The sequence below is a fragment of the Megascapheus bottae genome, chromosome X (genome assembly GCF_031878675.1).
Source record: "Megascapheus bottae isolate mThoBot1 chromosome X, mThoBot2.hap1, whole genome shotgun sequence".
Lineage (NCBI taxonomy): Eukaryota > Metazoa > Chordata > Mammalia > Rodentia > Geomyidae > Megascapheus > Megascapheus bottae.
The window spans coordinates 5,436,813-5,457,791 of record NC_143547.1 but is presented as its reverse complement, the minus strand read 5'-3'; the positions used below and the strand labels follow the sequence as shown (position 1 = coordinate 5,457,791).

The 20,979-nt window shown below is 38.4% G+C and overlaps 1 protein-coding gene and 1 pseudogene across 6 annotated transcripts in view; one reads left to right on the top strand and one right to left on the bottom strand.

The window, feature by feature from the left end:
• The window catches only part of Reps2 (RALBP1 associated Eps domain containing 2), a 188,694-nt gene that overhangs the window by 78,188 nt on the left and 89,527 nt on the right, over positions 1-20,979 (bottom strand). For all 6 annotated transcript variants that reach the window (XM_090326959.1, XM_090326962.1, XM_090326964.1 and 3 more), the window contains exons 6-9: positions 10,191-10,326; positions 6,970-7,033; positions 4,735-4,877; positions 2,325-2,419 (exon numbers count right to left, since the gene is read on the bottom strand). In XM_090326959.1, coding sequence (XP_090183085.1) covers positions 2,325-2,419; positions 4,735-4,877; positions 6,970-7,033; positions 10,191-10,326 — 438 coding nt within the window. The remainder of the gene's footprint in view (positions 1-2,324; positions 2,420-4,734; positions 4,878-6,969; positions 7,034-10,190; positions 10,327-20,979) is intronic.
• Positions 7,410-7,800, top strand: LOC150040419 (large ribosomal subunit protein eL30 pseudogene; annotated as a pseudogene).

Sequence of the window (20,979 nt, the reverse complement as noted above, 5' to 3'; positions counted from 1 at the left end):
CAAGTAAATATCTGTTATTATTTTGTGTTTCTTGTTTAGACAGAGAAAATAGACAAGCTAGGAAATGGAGATGTGGCTCAAATGGTAGAACATCAGCCTTGAGTGAAATAGCCAAGCCTGAATTCAATTTCCTGTACTGGCACACACACTCACAGAAAAATGATTAGCTACATCTTTTAATCACAAAGAAGACAGTTAAACTGTACAAAAAAACTATAAAACTAGATGCACACAACAACAAAAACAAAAGATATATTTTCTCTCCTTTCTTTATGGAAAGATGATATATGACCATAGGGAAAACAACAATTTATACCAATAAAAGAGAAATATTACTTGTCTGTGTTGGAAAGGCCAAGACTATCAAATATCATGGTAAGTTTATATAGAAAGAGTAAGAACTGGCTTAAAGAAAATCACCTAGCAACTTCATAGTTTACATAAGGGGGAGGGACATCATATATACATAGCACAGTGCAACCATGTCAGAGTTAAGAGTTATCAGTCCTAGCTTTATAGACAGAGACTCCTAGAAACCCCAAAGTAAACTGAGAAACATGGAAAGCAGAGAATTATTGTATCTTCTTCATCATTCTATGCATATCTATCACTCTTTCTGAAGTCACTTTTTTTGTATCTTTTCCTCATATGTAGAAATCTACAGAGGAAAGCACCATGGAAACTGCAGCTCAAAGAAATAATCGCAAAACACAAGGAAGTTACTAATCAGTGTAATGCAGAGAGGCTGGCTTGACTGGCTCACATAGAATCAGAGCAGTACACACTTTAGGTATGAGGGCCTTATATGAGGGAATAAACAAGCACAGCTATAGAAATTAAAGAAAGGTCCCGTGGTCCTGCCTTTGTCATCTTCTAATGGTTTCAATAATAGTCAGAAGAGTGTAACAGAAATCTGTAATAAACTCTATATATTTAAGTATGTCTAAACTCTGATTTCATTAATTTATTGTATATATGTACCAAATTGTGCATGCAGTACCCCATAAATATGTACAAATATTGTATGTCAATTAGAATTTTCAATCAAACATTTTTCCAGATTTTTGGGTGCTAGAAATTGAATCCAGGGCTTTATGCATGCTAGGCAAGTATTTTATCACTGAGCTACAACCTCAATGACAATTACAAATTTTCTTTTAGGAAGAAAACAAGGTGGTAACTTAAATTATCATCATAGTAATTATAATAGTGATCATGATAACAGTAGTAATAATAACAGTGACAACAATAATCATAATAATTCCTATTTAGTAATGGTTATTGGTTAATGGTATTTTATTACAGTATTTTATTTGGTCAATCGTGGGGCTTGAACTCTGGGCCGGGGCGCTGTGCCTGGCTCTTTAGTTCAAGGCTACCACCACCCTATCCCTGGGCCCTGGTGTTGTGCCTGAGCTCTTAGGCTCAAGGCTACCACCCTATCCCTTGAACCACAGCTTCCCATTTTCTAATGGCTAACTGGAGATAAGATTCTCATAGATTTTAGTGCCTGGGCTGGCTTTGAACCACGATCCTCAGATCTCAGCCTCCTAAGTAGCTAGGATTACAGGTGTGAACCAATGTGCACTACTCATTACAGTATTTTAAAACAAGTTTTATAGACAAGTGTTACTGGCTCATACATATAATCTTAGCCACCCAAGACAAGGGAAGTTAGAATTGGCTAAGTCCTTGTATTAATAATGAATCTCTTCATTTCTTAGGGAAATCCAAATCAGTCCTAATTTGATCCAAAAGCTAAAACTCTGAAGGAGCCTTGCATGTGATTTGAGATCCCTTAATGAGTTCTCAAACCTCTTCTCAAAACTGTTCTGACTCATTATAACTTGCTAATATCTAGCCACTAAAAAGACAAATTATTTGCTACGAGGGTTGGGAGTTTGGCCTAGTGGTGGAGTACTTGCCAAGCATGTATGAAGATCCAGGTTCGATTCCTCAGTACCACATACATAGAAAAAGCTGGAAGTGGTGCATGGCTCAAATGGCAGAGCTCTAGCCATATATATATTTACTGGGAAATTAAAACCCAGTTAAAGTAAAAAAAAATGGTCAACATTTTCTGGCCTAGCTCGGCTATATCTAACTACCTCTAAATGATCAAGATATTAGCTATAACATCAACTATACTTTATGGAGTCAAGAAATATAATTATAGATATTTCTGGTGTCTAGATTTGAAAGGCCAATTCTGAAAGTATAAAATCAATAAAAGTTCAAGTTTCTAAAATTTATAAAGAATATAAGTTGAATATTTATTTTCATACATATCCTTATATATTAATATATGTAGATCTTTCACTTACCTCTACCCGATTCAAGTCACGGGGTTGTTGGCTTGCTAACACTGACTCAGAATAAGAATCAAACAAAGCACATTCCCACTTGGACTTAGGAAAAGCTAAGACAAAAGAAAAGGTACATGTAAGAATAGTTATTATCATCATAGTAGCGCTTATTGTCAACTTTTCTGTGCTTGCCAAATATAACAACAAATCCTATATACTATCTACGTACTATAGCTAATATACACTACCTGTACCACTAAGAGTAATGAAGTAGTATTTTAAGCTCTTTATAAATACAACCCAGTACTTCTATCATCCTAACTTCTAGGATCACCATTTTACACATGGTGAAACTAGGCAAAGGGGAAGTTAACTTGCTGAAACTGGGAAAATGAATAAATAACTTACTCAAGGTCATACTGCTGATAAATGAAGGTCAGGATCTTAAACTCTTAGTAGTCCAGCTAAAGAGTCCATGTTCCCAGCACTTCATGTTACAACACAGTAGTGGTATTTCGATTAGACATGACTATCACAATTTACTAATGACTTAATTCATAAAGACAGTGATAATAGTTTGAGTATTATGAATATTAACTGAACATTTCATTTTAGCACTTGCTGGAAATAAGTTCATATACTGAATGAAGTATGTATAAGACAATTTTATGGCATTTGTATCTTTGGATAGTATGAAAATAAAAGCATAAAATCTTGCCTAATTTACAACAAGGAAATAAAAATCACAGTGTGAATTTCTTCTAACTAACAACAGTGATAGTGGCTATTATTTGGGTTAATTGATTGAATTAGTGTGAAGAAAAATCATGCTACTGTGATAAGCTAATCACCCAATAGCTGAGTTATTTCTTAGGAGCAAATTTTGATTCATGTTGACACAAACTAATTAAGAATGATATATCTCAACAGCTAAAAATATTGTCAATATTCCAGAGAGCAAAAGCAGATGGGTACACAACAAACCTAAGCTACAAATCAATTTTATCAAGATATAGCATTAGGAAGTTAAATTTTGGTGCCAATTTTAAAGAACATTGAATCAACTGTTACAATGTGGACTGACATTGTTCTTAATTTTACTCATATTTCTATCTGCACTGGGGATTAAAATACTATCAGTACACTACAGTAAGGTACCAGCTAGAAAAGTCTATGCAGTTGAATGCAAAGCCTTCACTTGTTTGTTCATTTTCTTATTCTAGTATAAATTTCATTGGCATGAAATAGGATGTACCAGAGGGCCTGATGATTTTTTTTGCTAGTCTTGGGGCTTGAACTCAGGGCATGTGTACTTGAGCTTTCTCAAGGTAAGAGCTCTACCACTTGAGCCACAGCACCACTTCTGGCTTCTTCTGTGTATGTGGTACCAAGGAACGGAACCCAGGGTTTTGTGTGTGCTAGGCAAGCACTGCACCACCAGGCCACACTCCCTGGCCCTGGTGATTTTTTAAAAATCATACCTGGTGTTCTTTCCTTGATTTCAAAAAAAAAAACAGCTAGGCACTGGTGACTCATGCCTGTAATCCTAACTACTCAAGAAGCTGAGATCTGAGGTTGTGGTTTGAAGCCAGTCTGGGAAGGAAAGTCTATGAGAGTTTTATATCTAATAAACTATTTAGAAAAATCTGGAAGTGGGGCTGTGGCTAACGTGGTAAAATGCTGGCCTTCAGAAAAAGAATCTCAGGAACAGCAATTAAGCAGAGAGTTTAAACCCCAGGACTAACACACACACACACACACACACACACACACACACACACACACACACACAGTCCTGGAACTTGATCTCAGGGCCTGAGCACTGTCCTTGGGCTTTTTCAAGGCTAGAGCTCTACCACTTGAGCCACAGCACCACTTCCAGATTTTTCTATGTATGTGGTACCAAGGAATCAAACCCAGGCCAAACTCCTGGCATGAAATAAAAGTTTTAAAAGCTTGGCACCAGTAGCTCATTCGTATATTTCTAGCTGCTCAGGAAGCTGAGCTCTGAAGATCACTGTTCGAAGCCAGCCTGGACAGGAAAGTCTATGAAACTCTTCTCTCCAAATTACAAAAAAAAACAAAAACAAAAAACCCTGAAAGTAGAGATGTGGCTCAAGTGGTAGAGCACTAGCTTTGAGCACAAATGCTCAAGGATAGTACTCAGGCCCTGAGTTCAAGCCCTAGTTTTCTTTCTTTCTCTCTCTCTCTCTCTCTCTCTCTCTCTCTCTCTCTCTCTCTCTCTCTCTCTCTCTCTCTCTCTCTCTCTCTCATATATAATGTTCAAGCCCTAGTTCTAGCACTATATATATATATATGTACATACATACATATGTGCATGCATGTATATATAAATAAATGAAAATAAAAGCTATATGAGGGATCCATAGAAAATGTCTAAAGTTTATAATGTACAATGAGGTTTTACCTGCTTGCAGATATTCTGGCTGCAGAGTTGGAGGCAGACCCTCAGGCAGTGGGTAGCCGTTCTTCCGAACCACAATGAGATGAAAGGCAGCACAGAACTCAGGGAGAGTCAGGGCTCCATCACAGTCAGCATCACTAAGCTCCCTAAATAGAACAGAAATCGTGAGCACCTGCCATGAAGTTGCAGCCTACGACATGCAAATAAAACTCCCATGTTCTCTAGTCATGAGTGGGCCTACAGGATCCCAAACCCTCTTGACCACAGCCATTTGAAATCTCAGGAGGGCAACTCAGAGAAAGAAAAAGTGTTGATTAACAGTATCAACATCAATAGCATTTTGTAAATAAAAATTTAAGTTCTTCAGGGCCGGGAGTTTGGCCTAGTGGTAGCGTGCTTGCCTAGCATGCACGAAGACCCGGGTTCAATTCCTCAGCACCACATACAAAGAAAAAAGCCGGAAGTGGTGCTGAGGCTCAAGTGGTAGAGCTCTAGCCTTGAGAAAGTCCAAGGACAGTGCTCAGGCCCTGAGCTCAAGCCCAGGACTGGCAAAAAAAAAATAAGTTCTTCAGATTCTCTGATAGGTCTGTTTTACAAGACTGATTCTTGATATAGTATAAAAAGAAAAGTGATTCCTGGAATTCTACAAGTAGTTGACAATTATTCACTAAATGCAAATTGTGTAGTGTGAAGACTTCTTAGTATTCAAACGAAGCAGGGAAAAGGTGTGTGCAGCCAGTATGCAGTTTACTCAACACAGAAATTGGTGCTTCTTTTTGTTTTTTCAGTTTTAAGGATAAGTCTTGAACTTTCCGAGTTACATTCATTTTTGTAGCAAACTATTTTTCACTTGATAATTCCTCCTTGGGAAAATATAAATAAATACTGATGAAACTATGTTTTTTAAGATGAAACTAGAAGCTAAAGAAAGTTAGAAGCAAATAAGAAAGTATGAAAAAAATCGTGTGAAGTCACTTCAGCCACTATTTCCCATTAAAAGACACAGACCTAAGCTCTCCCACTTCTGAAGCATACAAATACAAGTCTGCACAGGTAAAGAGATAGGACTTACACAAAATTTTACATCGCTATTGAAACACTAAATATATTTTTATGGGTAAACCCCATAACTTCACTTTGGACCATTCCCCTTTCTCCCCCTCCTTCAGTTTAGAATGGACCAGTTGGAAAACAGCTGCTTCCCAGGGTGAACAATCTGGGAACGGCTTCAAATGCTGGGTGGAGAGAAAACCATTTGGCCTTCATGGATGTGTCTCAACAAAAAAGATAGGAGCCCTCATGCTGCTAATGTTAAGGCTGGGAATTCAGCCAGAACAGATTGTATTTTTTTTTCAAAATGGTAATTTATTTTTTCTCTAGCTTCAAAATATAATAGAAAGCTTGCTGTTAAAAAAATTATCCCAGAGTGCCTTGCTAAAGAACCTCAATTCAGTTAAAATCCCAGATACAATGGATGGAATGCTTTTTCAATAAGATGAAAAATACATAATGTAGAATTATAAAAACCTACCATAATTTTTTATAAATGCCTATGATAAAATAAAGCCCTCCAGAAACATTCCTATGTTTTAATTATATATTTATAACCACACAATCTCCTGCGTGGTCTTGGGGAAGAACTAATCCACACATGGCTGAGAGTTTACAACACTGAGTATTTTCATAGATGCAAAGAGCCATCTGGACCGTCACAGTATAGCCTTTCTGAAGCCAGAGCCAAGGCAGTCTCCGCAGCAATGTACCAGGATAGTGCAGCTGCAAGGCTGAATGAGGGCTTAACCAAGAAACACTAGCCAAATTTACAGAGCTCAGAAGCAGCTAGAATATGCAGATTTAATTCCTTTCCAAAATGTTCCCAGACCTTCTGTTCACCCTGCCTTATACTTGCCTCACACCAAGTTAAAAAAAATCTGAAAATAAAATATACAAGACAGAATACCACAGATGTCCACCATTATTTAGATTTGAAAAAGGATTTAGAGACAATAATAATTAAGAAATTATCTTAAAGCTAGTAGGTAACATTTATGGTACCTAATGTGTGCCAGGCATTTGTGTTTCCCAACATGGTAACTTATTTTACCTTCATAACAACAAAAATCTGAGCTCTAGTCACTTTCTTCATCTGCTAAAAATATCATTCAAAGAAAGACTTTCAAAAAGTTAAAGAATGAATATTATGTTAATGATATACTATTCAGCATTAAATGTACTCACCATATATAAGAGAGTTCTGGAATTGAAAGCTTTGATTTGGTGAAGAAGTTCTTGGCCACAGATCCTGTCAAGAGCCAATGATTAAATAAACCAGTAATTACTTATCTAGAATACCTTTTAATTTGTATGCGAGTGGATCCCTATTTTTTCCATTCAGCAATCACTACCATGTAGCCATGAACACATTTATTCTTCAAGAAATCACTGGACAAAAAGCAATATATGACTTCTCTAGGACTCATGAGGCCCTAGGTTTAACTCCCAGCACCTCAAAAATACTAAAAATAAAAGCAACCCACACTGGCTACCGAGCAGGCAGAGATCAGGAGGATCACAATTTGAGATCAATCCAGACAAAATAGTTGTCAAGCCTTTCTCTCTACCCAGCTACCTTGTGAGCTGCTTTCGATTGGGAACCCTCCCATACCTCAGGCAGGAAAATGGTGGCTGCTAAGAAGATGAAAAAGACTCTTGGGTCAATCAATTCTACACTCCAACTTGCTATGAAAAGTGGAAAGTATGTGCTGGGGTACAGGCAGACTCTGAAGATGATCAGACAAGGCAGAAGGAAATTGGTCATTCTTGCCAACAACTGCCCAGCCTTGAGGAAATCTGAAGTAGAGTTCTATGCTATGTTGGCCCAAACTGGTGTCAATAATATTGTAGTGGGCACCGCATACGGGAAATGCTAACAGAGTGTGCACACTGGCTATCATTGATGCAGGCGATTCTAATATCATTAGGAATATGCCAGAACAAACTGGAGAAAAGGAAACCGTGCGTAATTTTTCTTTAATAAAACTTGCCAGAGCTGGTTTAAAAACTAAATAAAACAAGAAGTTGTCAAGACCCCAGTTCAATCAATAAGCTGGATATGGTGACGCATGCCTGACATTCCAGCTACGTGGGACACAGACAGGAGGGCCACAATCCAGATTAGCAAGCACATAAGCATGAGCTTCTCTTCAAAATATAAGTAAAGCAAAAAGGGTCTACAGCCTGTGGCTCATGCCTGTAATCCTAGCCACTCAAGAGGCTCAAATATGAGGATCAAAGTTCAAAGCCAGCCTGAGCAAGAAATTTGATGGGGCTCTTATCTCTAATGGAAAACAAAAAAGCTAGAAGTGGTGCTGTGGCCAAGTGGCAAGGCATTAGCCTTGAGAAAGCCCAAAGATAGTGTCCAGGCCTTGAGATCAAGCCCCAGGACCGGGGCTATGTCAAAATAGGGCAAAAGGCTCGCATAATCAAAAGTTTTACCAAACCTCTGCAAAAATTTGCTAAAAATTCAAAAGAACTAATTTCAGAATTACTTAAGTAAAAATATGTCAAATAAAAAATAATACTCATGTAAAAATGATTGAAACAGAAACTGACACCATTAATCCCATAAACAGAAATGTGATAATCAGCTTGAAAGTATTTTCAGCGAGGCCCTGCTTCTCTGTCTCTCTCTCTTTTGCTCTTTCTTTCTCTCTCTCATAGTAGTGGACATTGAACTCAGTACCTTCTGCTCTGTAGACAAGCACTTTCCCATTTTACCATTGAGTAATGCCCCCAGACCTTTTTGGTTTGGTTATTTTAGGGACAATGTCTTATGTTTATGCCTGAACTTCCCTTCTCTTATTTATGCTTCCTTTATAGCTGAGGTGATAGGCACATACCACTACACTCAACTATTGGTTAAAACAACATCTTACTAATCTTTGTTTGAACTGTGACCCTCCCAATCTCTACCTTTCCAATAGCTAGAATTATAGACATAAGCCAACTGGCACCTTGCTCAAAACAAAAATATTTCTAGCAAGCACCTATTTGTGTTTGCATAAATATCTGAATATGCTGTGAAGAAATTCAATTGAGCAAGGGGTAAAGCTAGCAATAGTCAATATATGCAATCTGGGTTTCTGCTTACTTTTTCTAAGCCATGATGGTAATATTAATATGTTGTTGTACTATTTGTTTATTGTATCTACATTATATTTACTTCCAGAAAGCCATTACTACCAACCAGATTTATTTATATAAATATGTCTCAGTTATACACCTTATTTTATGGAAGAAAGCTACTTTTAGTCCACACTTCAATACATCAGGTTGGCATTACCAAGAATATATTGTTGCTGGAGGAGGTGGCTCATGCCCATAATCCTACCATGATCTGAGGATCATGGTTCGAAACCACCCAGGGCAGAAAAATCTGTGAGACTGATCTCCAATAAACTACTTAGAAAAAGCCAGAAGAACTGCTGTGACTAAAGTGGTAGAGTGCTAGCCTTGAGCACAAAGAAACTCAGGGAGAGTACCCAGGCCCAGAGTTCAAACTTCAGAACTGCCCCCCAAAAAGAAAGAACACTCTTCAGAATTGAAGAACGTTTTATGATTTTTTTCCAGACTGTCACTGCACCGTTTGCTTAGTTATTAACTTGGTATAATGTAGGCACACAGGAATTAAATCAATTCGTCTCAGCTTGATTTTTTTTGCCAGTCCTGGGCCTTGAACTCAGGGCCTGAGCACTGTCTTTGGCTTTTTTCAAGACTAGAGCTCTACTACTTGAGTCACAACACCACTTATAGCTTTTTACTATATATGCAGTACTGAGGAGTCCAACCCAGGTCTCTGTACATGCTAGGCAAGCACTCTACAAATAGGCCAAACTCCCGGCCCCTCAGCTTGATTTTTATATCTCAAATCAACATGAGAAGTAAAACTATATATACATATAAATGTATATATAAAGAACTGATGACATAGGGGAAAATGATAATCAATTTTCCTTCCACATGTTAATTTCTCTCAGAAGAAAAAAGATGAGAAAATCTTGAGTCAAACAAAATGGTCATCAGTCTGAATTTCTGGGGTATATAAAACATAAGGAGTCTTATTTTGGAAAGCTATTCTTATACTCTGTGCTCTGATTCTAATATAATAAGTAAGCAATTTTGCTATGATCTATCATTTCAAGAACTGCCTCAGCTCATAAGATCCAGGGTTTAGATGAGGTTCCCTAAAATTCCCCTTTAATCCCTCTGAAGGAGAAATATCATTTTCCCAAGGTCATTGCCAACTTTTACATCCATAATTTAAACTTGATAGAAATTCTCCCTTTGAGAAGAACAAGTTGAATCAGAGAAGGTTGTTACATTCATTTTCTTATAAACTATTTCTCAAATGTGTACTACTATTCATGTGAGAACAAGGTCCAAGAACATCATGTTCCTACCTGAAATGAAGGAACTAGGATCTGGCTGAAGGGACCGGAACTGATTGACATAATATTCCCTCTGTTCTTCTGTTATTCGCCAGGGTTCATCTGGGTAATTATTGTTGTCCTGTAGCTCCCTCTCCACTGAAAAAGACTTAAAAAAATGAAATGCTTAGACAAGGTGCCTCTACTGAACTGAAGCATAAAACGCAAAACACCGGTAATGGTCATTATGTATTATTCTTAAATTTTTCCTCAAGGAAATAAATCTGTTTCATAACTGAAATGTAATTATTGAAGAGTAAGCACTAAACTTTATTTTTTTTAATCCCTGAAATTTTTTACCAGGACTAAGCATAAAATATCTATCTCTTGAGTAGTGTCAAAAGATTTACTGATGTGATAAAGGAAGGATTGAAAAATTAAACATACACACACACACATACACACACAATTGTTCTTACCTTCAATGATTCACCATAGAGAGGAAAATAGTAATGGGATTTTTTTTAACTATGAACAAACCCAGTGGAACAGCTATAACCATATTATCTTTTTTTCTATTTCATTCATACTGTATAAATCTGGAATGAAAAGCACTGATTCAGAGCCAGGAGCATGGCCTAGCAGTAAGAGTGCTTGCCAGCATGCACGAAGTCCTGGGTTCGATTCCTTGGTACCACATCCATAGAAAAAGCCGAAAGTGGGAGTGTGGCTCAAGTGGTAGAACGCTAGCCCTGAGAATGCCCAAGGACAGTGGTGAGGCCCTGAGTTCAAGCCCCAGGACTGGCAAAAACAAACAAATAAACCAACAAAAACAAGCTCTGATTCAAATTCCATATTCCCAGATCCTACTTGAATGCAGGGCAAGATTGCTGACCCTGTCCTTTCACGCTTAAGTTGGAAATAATGAAGCTCAATAGTAATAACAACAGGATAACAAGGGGTTTATCAGACATGCCACTAGGGGGCGGGCACATCAAATAGGAAGATTTAAGAGCCTAGCTAACTAGAAAAGGAGTAGAGAAAACAAAAGCTAATGAATGCTAGGCTTAGGGGAATGAAACAGGAATGGAGTAGAGGGAGGAATCAGGGATCTGTTTCATCCTTCCCATCCATCCTAAGATTATGGGGGCACTGCCAAGAGCCATTTTCATGGAACTAAAAGAAAACCACAAGGATTGTGAGTTTTAAGGGCAAAAGGAGACTAGAAGTGAAAAGGAGGGGTATTACGGCTAAGTTGCCTGCCTCAGAACACTGTCAAGAAATTAATCATTTGAGAGAGCATTCTACCCACTATCCCCAGATAAGACAGCAAAACCATCTCCTTTCTCCCTAACATGCCCCCATATGCACACTCTTCCATAAATTAATACTTCCTAGGAACACCAGTCTCCCTTGACAATATTTGGAGAAGAAAAGTGATTATATAGTTCACACTGCAATATAACCTTGAGATGTCATCTTTGAAGTAAAATATCTATCATTTTGACTAACTTTCTAAAACCTCTGGCTAAGGGTATTTGGAAAAGAGCAGAATAATATGAGTATAGTGGATAGTCCCAAAAGTGCCAGGGGTTGTGGGGGGAGAGTACACCCAGCAGAAGCTTTTATTCAAAGAAATAAACTGTGCCTGTGTGCTGGTAGTTCACGCCTGTAATCCTAAATATTCAGGAGGCTGTAATCTGAGGATTGCAGTTCAAAGCCAGCCAGGGCAAGAAAGTCCATGAGACTCTTATCTCCAATTAACCACCAGAAAAACAGACGTGGTGCTGTGGCTCAAAGTGGTACAGTAATAGCCTTGAGTTGAAGAGCTCATGGACAGCACCCAGGCCCAGAGTTCAAGCCCCACAAATGATGATGGTGATGATGATGATGATGATGAGGAGGAGGAGGAGGAGGAGGAGCAGCAGCAGCAGCAGCTGTGTCTTTCAAATGGACAGAAGGAAAGTGACATAAATAAGTGGAAAGCTATGTATAAGCAATATATCACCTTCAAATTAGATGGTTTTCTACTAAATATAAATCAAAGCACTTTTTTAATGCCTAGAAAGTCACTGTCTACTAGTTAATAGAGTTCTTTGACATTTATGAAACATTTCACACGGTCCTACGCCGTTTAGTATCTTAAGACATGGCAGATATTCTTTATCATCTAAAAAGAAAGGTGATCTACAAGAAGCAAAATCATTTAAATGACACTGTACAAACTGTTTGGTCATTCGTTCAACAGACACTTAAATTACAAACACTAGCCCAGACTATGAATACACTGATAGAAAAAGATTCTCCCTGCCTCCCCCACCCCAGGAATCCCAGAGTCTAGTGAGGGAGAAAGACACACAAGTAATCTCAAAACAATAAAAGAAGTGTTTTGCTATGGTAAGGTACTCCAGAGCTTTGCTTCTTGACCCTTGTGGTCCCTACCCATAACAGCATCACTGTTATGGGTACTTACAGAAATACAGACTCTTAGGCTCTACCCACCTCCCCAGTGAATTAGCCTGAGAGTGGGGCCTAGGACTCTGTGATTTAACAAGCCCTCTAGAGGATTCAAAGTGTCCCCAATTTTGAGAAATAATACAAGATGAGATGCAATTCAGGGTAAGAAATCGGAGTAGCCTTTGCAGATACCAAAACATAGAGAATGATGGCAATCTGCTGAAAGCAACTCCTGGACTATGTGTAGACAAAATAGGCCACTATTGCAGTGTAGATATTAGTGGAGCTGCCTTAATATGGTCCAGACAAAAAGCAAGGGCTAGAGCTAATATAAGGCTTGAGGTAAGTTACAAAAAGATCACTTTAGCAAGAAGAACGAAGCTTGGACAACCAGTTAACAACAGCAACAATTAATATAACTTCTTAGAGTCAATCACCTAAGAGAATATGGCTTATTGCAAAGGAAGGCATTGGGAAATGAAAATGGATGTTCTAGGAAGGTTTAGCCATCCAAATAGTAGCCACAGGCCGGGAGTTTGGCCTAGTGGTAGAGTGCTTGCCTAGCATGCACGAAGACCCGGGTTCGATTCCTTGGTGCCACATACTTAGAAAAAGCCAGAAGTGGTGCTGAGGCCCAAGTGGTAGAGTTCTAGCCTTGAGAAAAATCCAAGGACAGTGCTCAGGCCCTGAGCTTAAACCCAGGACTGGCAAAAAAAAAATAGTAGCCAGAACAAGGAAAAACTCTACTCGTAAACATAACCTAAGAGGCTTCCCCCATTCCACTCCAGTTCTAGTGGCTTTGTTGGTCTGGTAGAGATATTTGATACTCACTGATGATATTAATCTCTACCCATGTTTTTTAAAAAAGAAATATGGAAAAAGGGTGAACAAATGCAGCAGTGATACTCACTACACTATGTTGAAAATGAACTCTACAGCTTGTGAGTGGGGATGGGAGAGAAAAACTGGGAGAGAGAAAGGCAAGGAGTGATATTATCTAAAAAGAAATGCATTCTTTACCTGACTTATATTACTGTGACAGTTCCGTATATTACCTTTATAATAACAGTTAAAAATCAAACCATTTTTTAAAATAAAGAAGAGTGAGAAATCTTCCACATCTGTCTACTTAAACCCACACGTATGGTTCATTATACATTTTCTCTAGACACAGGAGAATTGAATTTGTTTGTATTTAAAACATTCAACTATCTGGCAAATATCATGTAACCCTTCTATTAATTACAATAAAAAATATATGAAAAAATAAAAAAAACATTCAACCTCTTGGTTTCATTTCATGTAAAATGCAAGTATTTGGCACTGCAAGTTATTATCTCTGGGGAAAACAGGCTGTTATAAGGAAAGAGACTTCAAAATACTCATTAAAAATAATCACTATTAATAAAATCACAAAAGGTAGCATTTGCCCTCAAAGTAGCAAGCAAAGTTGAATAATATGAATTGCAAGGAAATACTGTCAGGGAGACACAGAAGGGTATGTGTTAAATTATATCAACCACAAAACATTCCTGTTTAGAATATTATCTCACCGTGGAGGTAACCTCTAAATGCCTCTGCCTTTCACTGAAGAAGGTAGAAATTATCTTTTAATAGTGTCTTTTTCCATGTCTTAGCAAAAGCAAGCTGGGATAGGGGCATGGTTCAAGTGGTAGAGAACCAGCCTAGCTCTAAGTTAAATCACAGTGTGGCATGGTAGAGTAATTGCCTAGCATGTCAAAGGCTAGGCCTACTTTTCAGTTAGATGCATCCATGTGCCAGTCATAGCCATTGCAATGTGAGGATCAATGACCCACTTGTGGGCAGGAGTTGTGCCCTCTGGCATTCCTCTATAGCTGGTCCCATCCAGAATCACCATGGGAGAATTTCATGCCAAAATGTTATGTAAGTGAAAAATATATCTATTGTGGAAAATGTATGCCCCTAATGTGGGGCATATTTTGTACCAGCTGTCTTCCCAACTGATCTTTCCTTTGATCAAGGTTAAAGAAAAACAAGATCTGTCCTATTATCCAAAGGCCACAGCTAATCCTTCATGTTTTCACATCTTGAAAGAATCCTACAGATGGCCTGCAGATATTCAATGCAGATATTCAATTATTTTGCTGTTATTTTGGTATGTTGCACTAACACTAATTTTGATTAGCAAAAGACACGCTTCTTAATAGCTAGTGACTCCAAAATTCTTCCATCAGAGGCCACAGTCCACTGCTCCATAGGGCATTTTTCCTTCATTAATTGTCAAAATTTTGCTGTTTAGAGGAGGCAGCCAGGAAAAAATAAGAAATCAGCACAAGAGGAGACTTTAATAAGGCATAGGATTTCCAGAAACACTGCAATAATGTCCTTACCCCTACCCTCATCATGGCTCAGCTTAAGGCTGCCTATCCCTTTTCTAGGATGTCCTCCTCATCACACTCAATGTGGGGTAAGGTCAGTGCTCCAAGAACTTGAGCTGAAATATTTGAGAGAATTAGGCTACTGACTGAAGGTACCAACAGAACACAGGACTAGGAGTCATAAAAACTTGGGTACAACTCAGGGATGGTCTTTTACTAACAAGCCATTGGCTTCCCACCTAAAACACAATCCTTAGGGCCATGGAGTCCTGTCTTGATCAGTAGCATCGTCTCTCTCTCTCTTACACTAGGCTCTAACCATGCCAACCTTTCTTTTTCTCAATCCTTCAGATGTGTGGAAATAGTGTGGAACAATGGCAGCTTTTTCCCAATTCTGAAGCTCTCTGACTGTGACAGAGGCCGTGTTTCCTTAGCAGCTCAGCATGTCTATGGGATTCTAGGACTTGCTCCTGAAAGGTCAAAACAAGTATCTCCAGTCCTTTCAAAGACTTAGTAGATTATCCACATCTCCTTTTATTGATCACTATTTACTCAAGTAAGCATATGAAATTCAATGGGTCAAAATTATAAACAGATCATAAATGGCCTTCTTTGAGGATCTTATCTCTACATGAAAAGCTCCTCCCCTCACCTCCCAGTTCCATCCCTGCTTTGCCTGCTGAAGTCCTAGTTAACCTTCACAACCCAGTGCAACAGTCCCTTCTTTCAAGAAAATTCTCTTTACATCCTAGCCATATGTCAGATTTTTCTGCTATGTGCTACCAGAGTACAGCAATTATTAGTTTTCAATTCTACATGCATAGGTGGGATCATTGATTTAAGTCTATCCCCAAATTGACTACAAATACTATAAGTGCAAATGCATAGCTCTAGAGGTACTGCTAGCATTTTGGCTGACCTACAGAAGCCACTTAGTAAGCATTTCCAAATACATGAATAAAGGATATAATATCTACTGTAGAACAGTGTTAGAAAAATGAAAGAGGAGACACAAAGACTCAGCGAAAAATGACCATTGTTGGGACAGGCAACTGGGGACATAACACTCCCTGCTCACCTGATAACAAAAGGAATACTGTGGTAGAGGAGGCTTCTGTAGTGATGGCCTAGTCTATAAATGATACCAATGGATCATGGTCAATAAGCCAGAAACAAACACCATATACCTTTCTAGTTTTACAAAGTTCTGATTAGGACCAAGAATTCAATCCATTGTTTTCAGCTAGATCAGAGAGGCTGAATTAGAGGAACTCCACTCTATCAAATGGATGAGGGCCTGAATTATTACCAAGAAAGCTCTCACCACCATAAAAGCAACAATGCTGTCACCATAAATAGAATGCATTCATTTTCATTCATTAGTAGTATAACAATCAGCTGTAATACCAGGAAATTAATGCATACTATTTTTTACCTTCTCTCAATGTCCCACTGTCTTAAAGACAAATTTTTCAAGGTCTTACTGCAATACTTCAGTCAATTTTAATTATGCTTACTAAATATCTTGTTCCTATAAATATTCTTCAATTTCAACTCAAAATACTTTGTTCCTGGAATTACCTTTCTCAAGTGACTAGTATTTCCTCAGCACTCTCATATCATAACACAAGAATGTTTATTTTTTCATGTCAGACACACCAGCAAAGAAGCCAATTAAATAAGTTCTAATATTCAAGACATGTGGGTATAGTAAGCACCTGAGGAATATGCTGAGAAATGGGTAAAGAAAAAATAATTCAACTGAAAAAACAACCTTCAATGTCAGTTGAAATAAATGTTTCAGCTATTTCAATGAATGATTCCTTCCTCAAAAATAATAGCTCTAATGTCAGGAATGGTGGCCCACCCCTGTAATCCTAGCTAATCCTAGAGCTAATAGCTCTATCATCAGGGAAAGACTTATAAACAGATAAAGAAAAATAAGTATTCAGAAGACTTAATACTATAGAAAATGGGACTTCCTGTGGTAATAATGCCATTCATGCCTCTATGGGTCCTGTAATAGACACAGCAAACACAATAGACACAGAAGATATGTAAACATTTGCTCTTTAGGAGATGGTATAAAACATTAGCTAGGGTTTGAAATAAAATGGAAAATGAATTAAGCAACCATTTCAAGTCAAGAATAAGACACCTTAGCCAGGCACTGGTAACTCACATCTGTAATCCCAGCTACTCAAGAGGCTGAGATCTGAGGATCACAGTTCAAAGCCAGCCAGGCCAAGAAAGTCCATAAAACTCATCTCAAATTAACCACGAGAAAACAGGAAGTGGCAGTGTAGCTCAATTGGTAAAGCACTAGCCTTGATAAAAGAACACAGGGACAGGAGCAGGGAGTTTGGCCTAGTGGTAGAGTGCTTGCCTAGCATGCACGAAGACCCAAGTTCAATCCCTTGGTACCACATACATTGAGAAAAGCTGGAAATGGTGCTGTGGCTCAAATGGTAGAGCTCTAGCCTTAAGAAAAGTCCAAGGACAGTGTTCAGGCCCTCAGTTCAAGCCCCATGAATGGAAAAAAAAAGAACTCAGGGACAGAACCCAGCCCACAGTTCAAGCCCCATGGTGATGAGACACACAGAAAAAATAAGATATATGCATACTTACAATATATGTCAAAGTGGTTCTTCCTCTTTTATACAAATAAAAATACATATTCTCTCTCTCCTTTCTTTTTCAGATAAAGAGAATGTGTCTAAGCAATCCTGAGGTCAACACACACACACACACACACACACACACACACATACACACTGCTTTTTGACACTTTTCAACTCCAAGAAGAAAGACGTTTTAGCCCAAATTTATACCCATAAACAAAGTAGTTCAATTTTATTTCCATGGTTCCATAAATAAGAGATTCCCACTGCAGACCAGCCAGTGGTTTTTACAGAACTGAAAAGAAGCTGGATCCTTAACTCTTTCAAGCACTTCAGTTGCTCACAACCTTCTCTTCACTACTCAAGGAGCAGCTTTCCACACACACTACAATCTGGATACCAGCTTTTGGCTTCAGAGTTAAGAATGGCAAAGTAGGGCGGGGAGTATAGCCTAGTGATAGAGAGCTTGCCTAGCATGCATGAAGCCCTGGGTTCCATTCCTCAGTACCACATACTCAGAAAAAGCCAGAAGTGGTGCTGTGGCTCAAGTGGCATAGTGCTAGCCTTGAGCAAAAATTGTCCAAGGATAGTGCCCAGGCCCTGAGTTCAAGCCCCAGGACTAGCAAAAAAAATGGTAAAGACATATGAAAATACGTATTCCAAAAGGAAAATGGGGGCTAAGAGTGTGGCCTAGTGGTAGAGCGCTTGCCTAGCCAGCATAAAGCCTGGGTTCATTCCTCAGTACCACATACACAGAAAAAGGCAGAAGTGGTACTGTAGTTCAAGTGTCAGAGTGCTAGCTTTGAGAAAAAGTGCTCAAAGACAGTGCCCAGGCCCTGAGTTCAAGCCCCAGGATTAACGAAAAGAAAAGAAAAATGGGTGTAGAACATGAAGAAGCAAAGTAAAGGACATTTTACAAAAGGCCCAACATACTAAGATATTTTTTACTAATACATATGCTGATTCAACTGCATAAAGATAGTTTTTCGCCTACTAGACTGAAAATGGTCTGTTAAGTATGTTTGCACATTGTATTTGCAAAGATATCAGAAACAGACATTCTCCTACATACAAATTGAGACAGCCTCCAATTTGAAATTTTCTATAAATTGTAAAAATTTTCAGCCAATAATTCCATTTCTGGGAATTGATCCCATGTATCTACAATGTTTTGGTTGCAAGAACTAGACATCAATCAGGAGTTGGTTAAATAATCTATGGAAGATGCACACTAAAGAATATTTTTACAAGTACTTTGTGTATTGCTACATGTTATTAAAGCTTATTGTTAAGTAAAAATGCTGAGTACATAACAAATACATAATATGCTACAATATAGATAACAATGGACTATATATTTTGTGTATATTACCTATAATTATACTTGCTCACAAATACAATATTTTATACTGGTACTAGGGCTTGAACACAAGGATTAATGATCTCTTATCTTTCTTGCTCACAGCTGGCACTCTACTATTTGAACCATGCCTCCAGCGTGGGATTTTGCTGGTTAGCTGGAGATGGGGTCTCTTGGATTTTTCTACTTGGGCTAGCTTTTGAACTGTGGTCATCCAGGTATTAGCCTCTTGAGTAGCTAGAATTATAGACATAAGCCATGAGCAATAGGTCTGAATATAATATATAATATAAATAAGATTCATATGATGTATGAATAAGATATGAATATATGAATGCATATACGATTCATATTCACATGCAGTGGCTCACTCCTCTAATCCTATCTGCTTGTGAGGCTGAGATCTGAGGATTTATGGTTCAAAGCTAGCCCAGATAGGAGAGTCTGTGAGACTTAATTACCAAAAAGGAGCTAGAAATAGATCTATGGATCAAAGTGGTAGAGTACTCTTCTTGAGTAGAAAAAGCTCAGAAATAATGCCCAGGCCCTGAGTTCAAGCCCTAGGACTGACACAAAAAATGTCATATATAACACCCATCTCAGGAAATGAATATAAGACATTACTTTCATATAGGTAACTAGAAGGTAGAAGTAGGAGGGGCACTTCACAACATGTCCTTTTGGAAAAAATGACTTGTACTGAAGAACAAGCATGTTTAAAATTTCATAGCACAACCACTCAAAAAAAATAACATTTGTGAGGCTGGGAGTTTGGCCTACTGGTAGAATGCTTGCCTTGCATGCATGAAAACTTGGGTTTGATTCCTCAGTACCACATACATAGAAAAAGCTGGAAGTGGTGCTATGGCTCAAGTGGTAGAGTTTTAGCCTTGAGAAAAGTCCAAGGACAGTGGTCAGGCCCTGAGTTCAAGCCCCACAACTGGCAAAAAAAACCAAACATTTGTGGTGTTTGCTATATAATCTGCAGTATCCCAAATCATAATTATTTCCCTACATCCCCATAAAGAAGAAAATCAGGAGGTTTTGTTCTCTACTACATGAGTTTTTAACTTAAACCACTCATACACACATCCATATGCATTTGTTCAGATGACTCAGTATCTTGAGTGCCTGAGTGATATGAAAAGTATAGGAATGTTGCAATAAGTAGAAGGGACACTGTGCTGGAGTAGCTGCAAGGATACTTTGACAGAGCCAACCAAGATCAGTGCTCTTAGACAACGCAAGAGGGCAAAGATTTCAAAATAAGTTGGGCATTGTTGTTAACCCAGCTATTTAGGAGGCAGTGTGGTAGAAGGATCACATTCTGAGGCAAGTCTGGGCAAAGTTAGCATATGACTATATCTGAAAAACAAACTAAAAGTTAAAGGGCTGGAAGGCATGGGTCAAGTGGTACAGCACTTGCCTAACAAGTGCAAAGTTCTCAGCTCAGTCTCTGATAATGGAAAAGATTCAGAAATAAGGGAGAAAATAACCTAGGCCCTACTCAAGTCACACAGACACACGTGTAAACATGCACATGACAAATAATGCCTCTGTACAGAATTCCTGATCCTTTAACAGGCCCTGGTAGGCCCAAGCTGCTTTGTGAATCACCTTCTTGGCTAAGAATTGTGTAAGAAAATCAGAGAGCCTGAGACATTCTCAGGGTGAATGTACCCCATTTGCTTACCTACTTCACTCTTCTTCCTAAGTCAGAGTACCAACTGGTTCATGACTCCACTCTAGCTTTCCCTACTCTACCTCTCCCAAATCTTTCAGTCATCTTTATTCTCTGCTTTCTGACTTAGGCCAATAGCATCCAACAGGGACTCCTAAGTATTTGTTTCTTTTGTCATCCTTTCTAGGCTTGCTTTTTCTCTTGAGAACCATTCCAAATACCAGAAAAAGAATCTGCTTCTGGCTGCTAAGTACCTAAAGTTAGCCCCAAAGGAAAATGCACAGCAAGAAATTGAAATTGAGTAAGGCTGGGGGGAAAATGGACAACTAAGTTAAGGAAACAT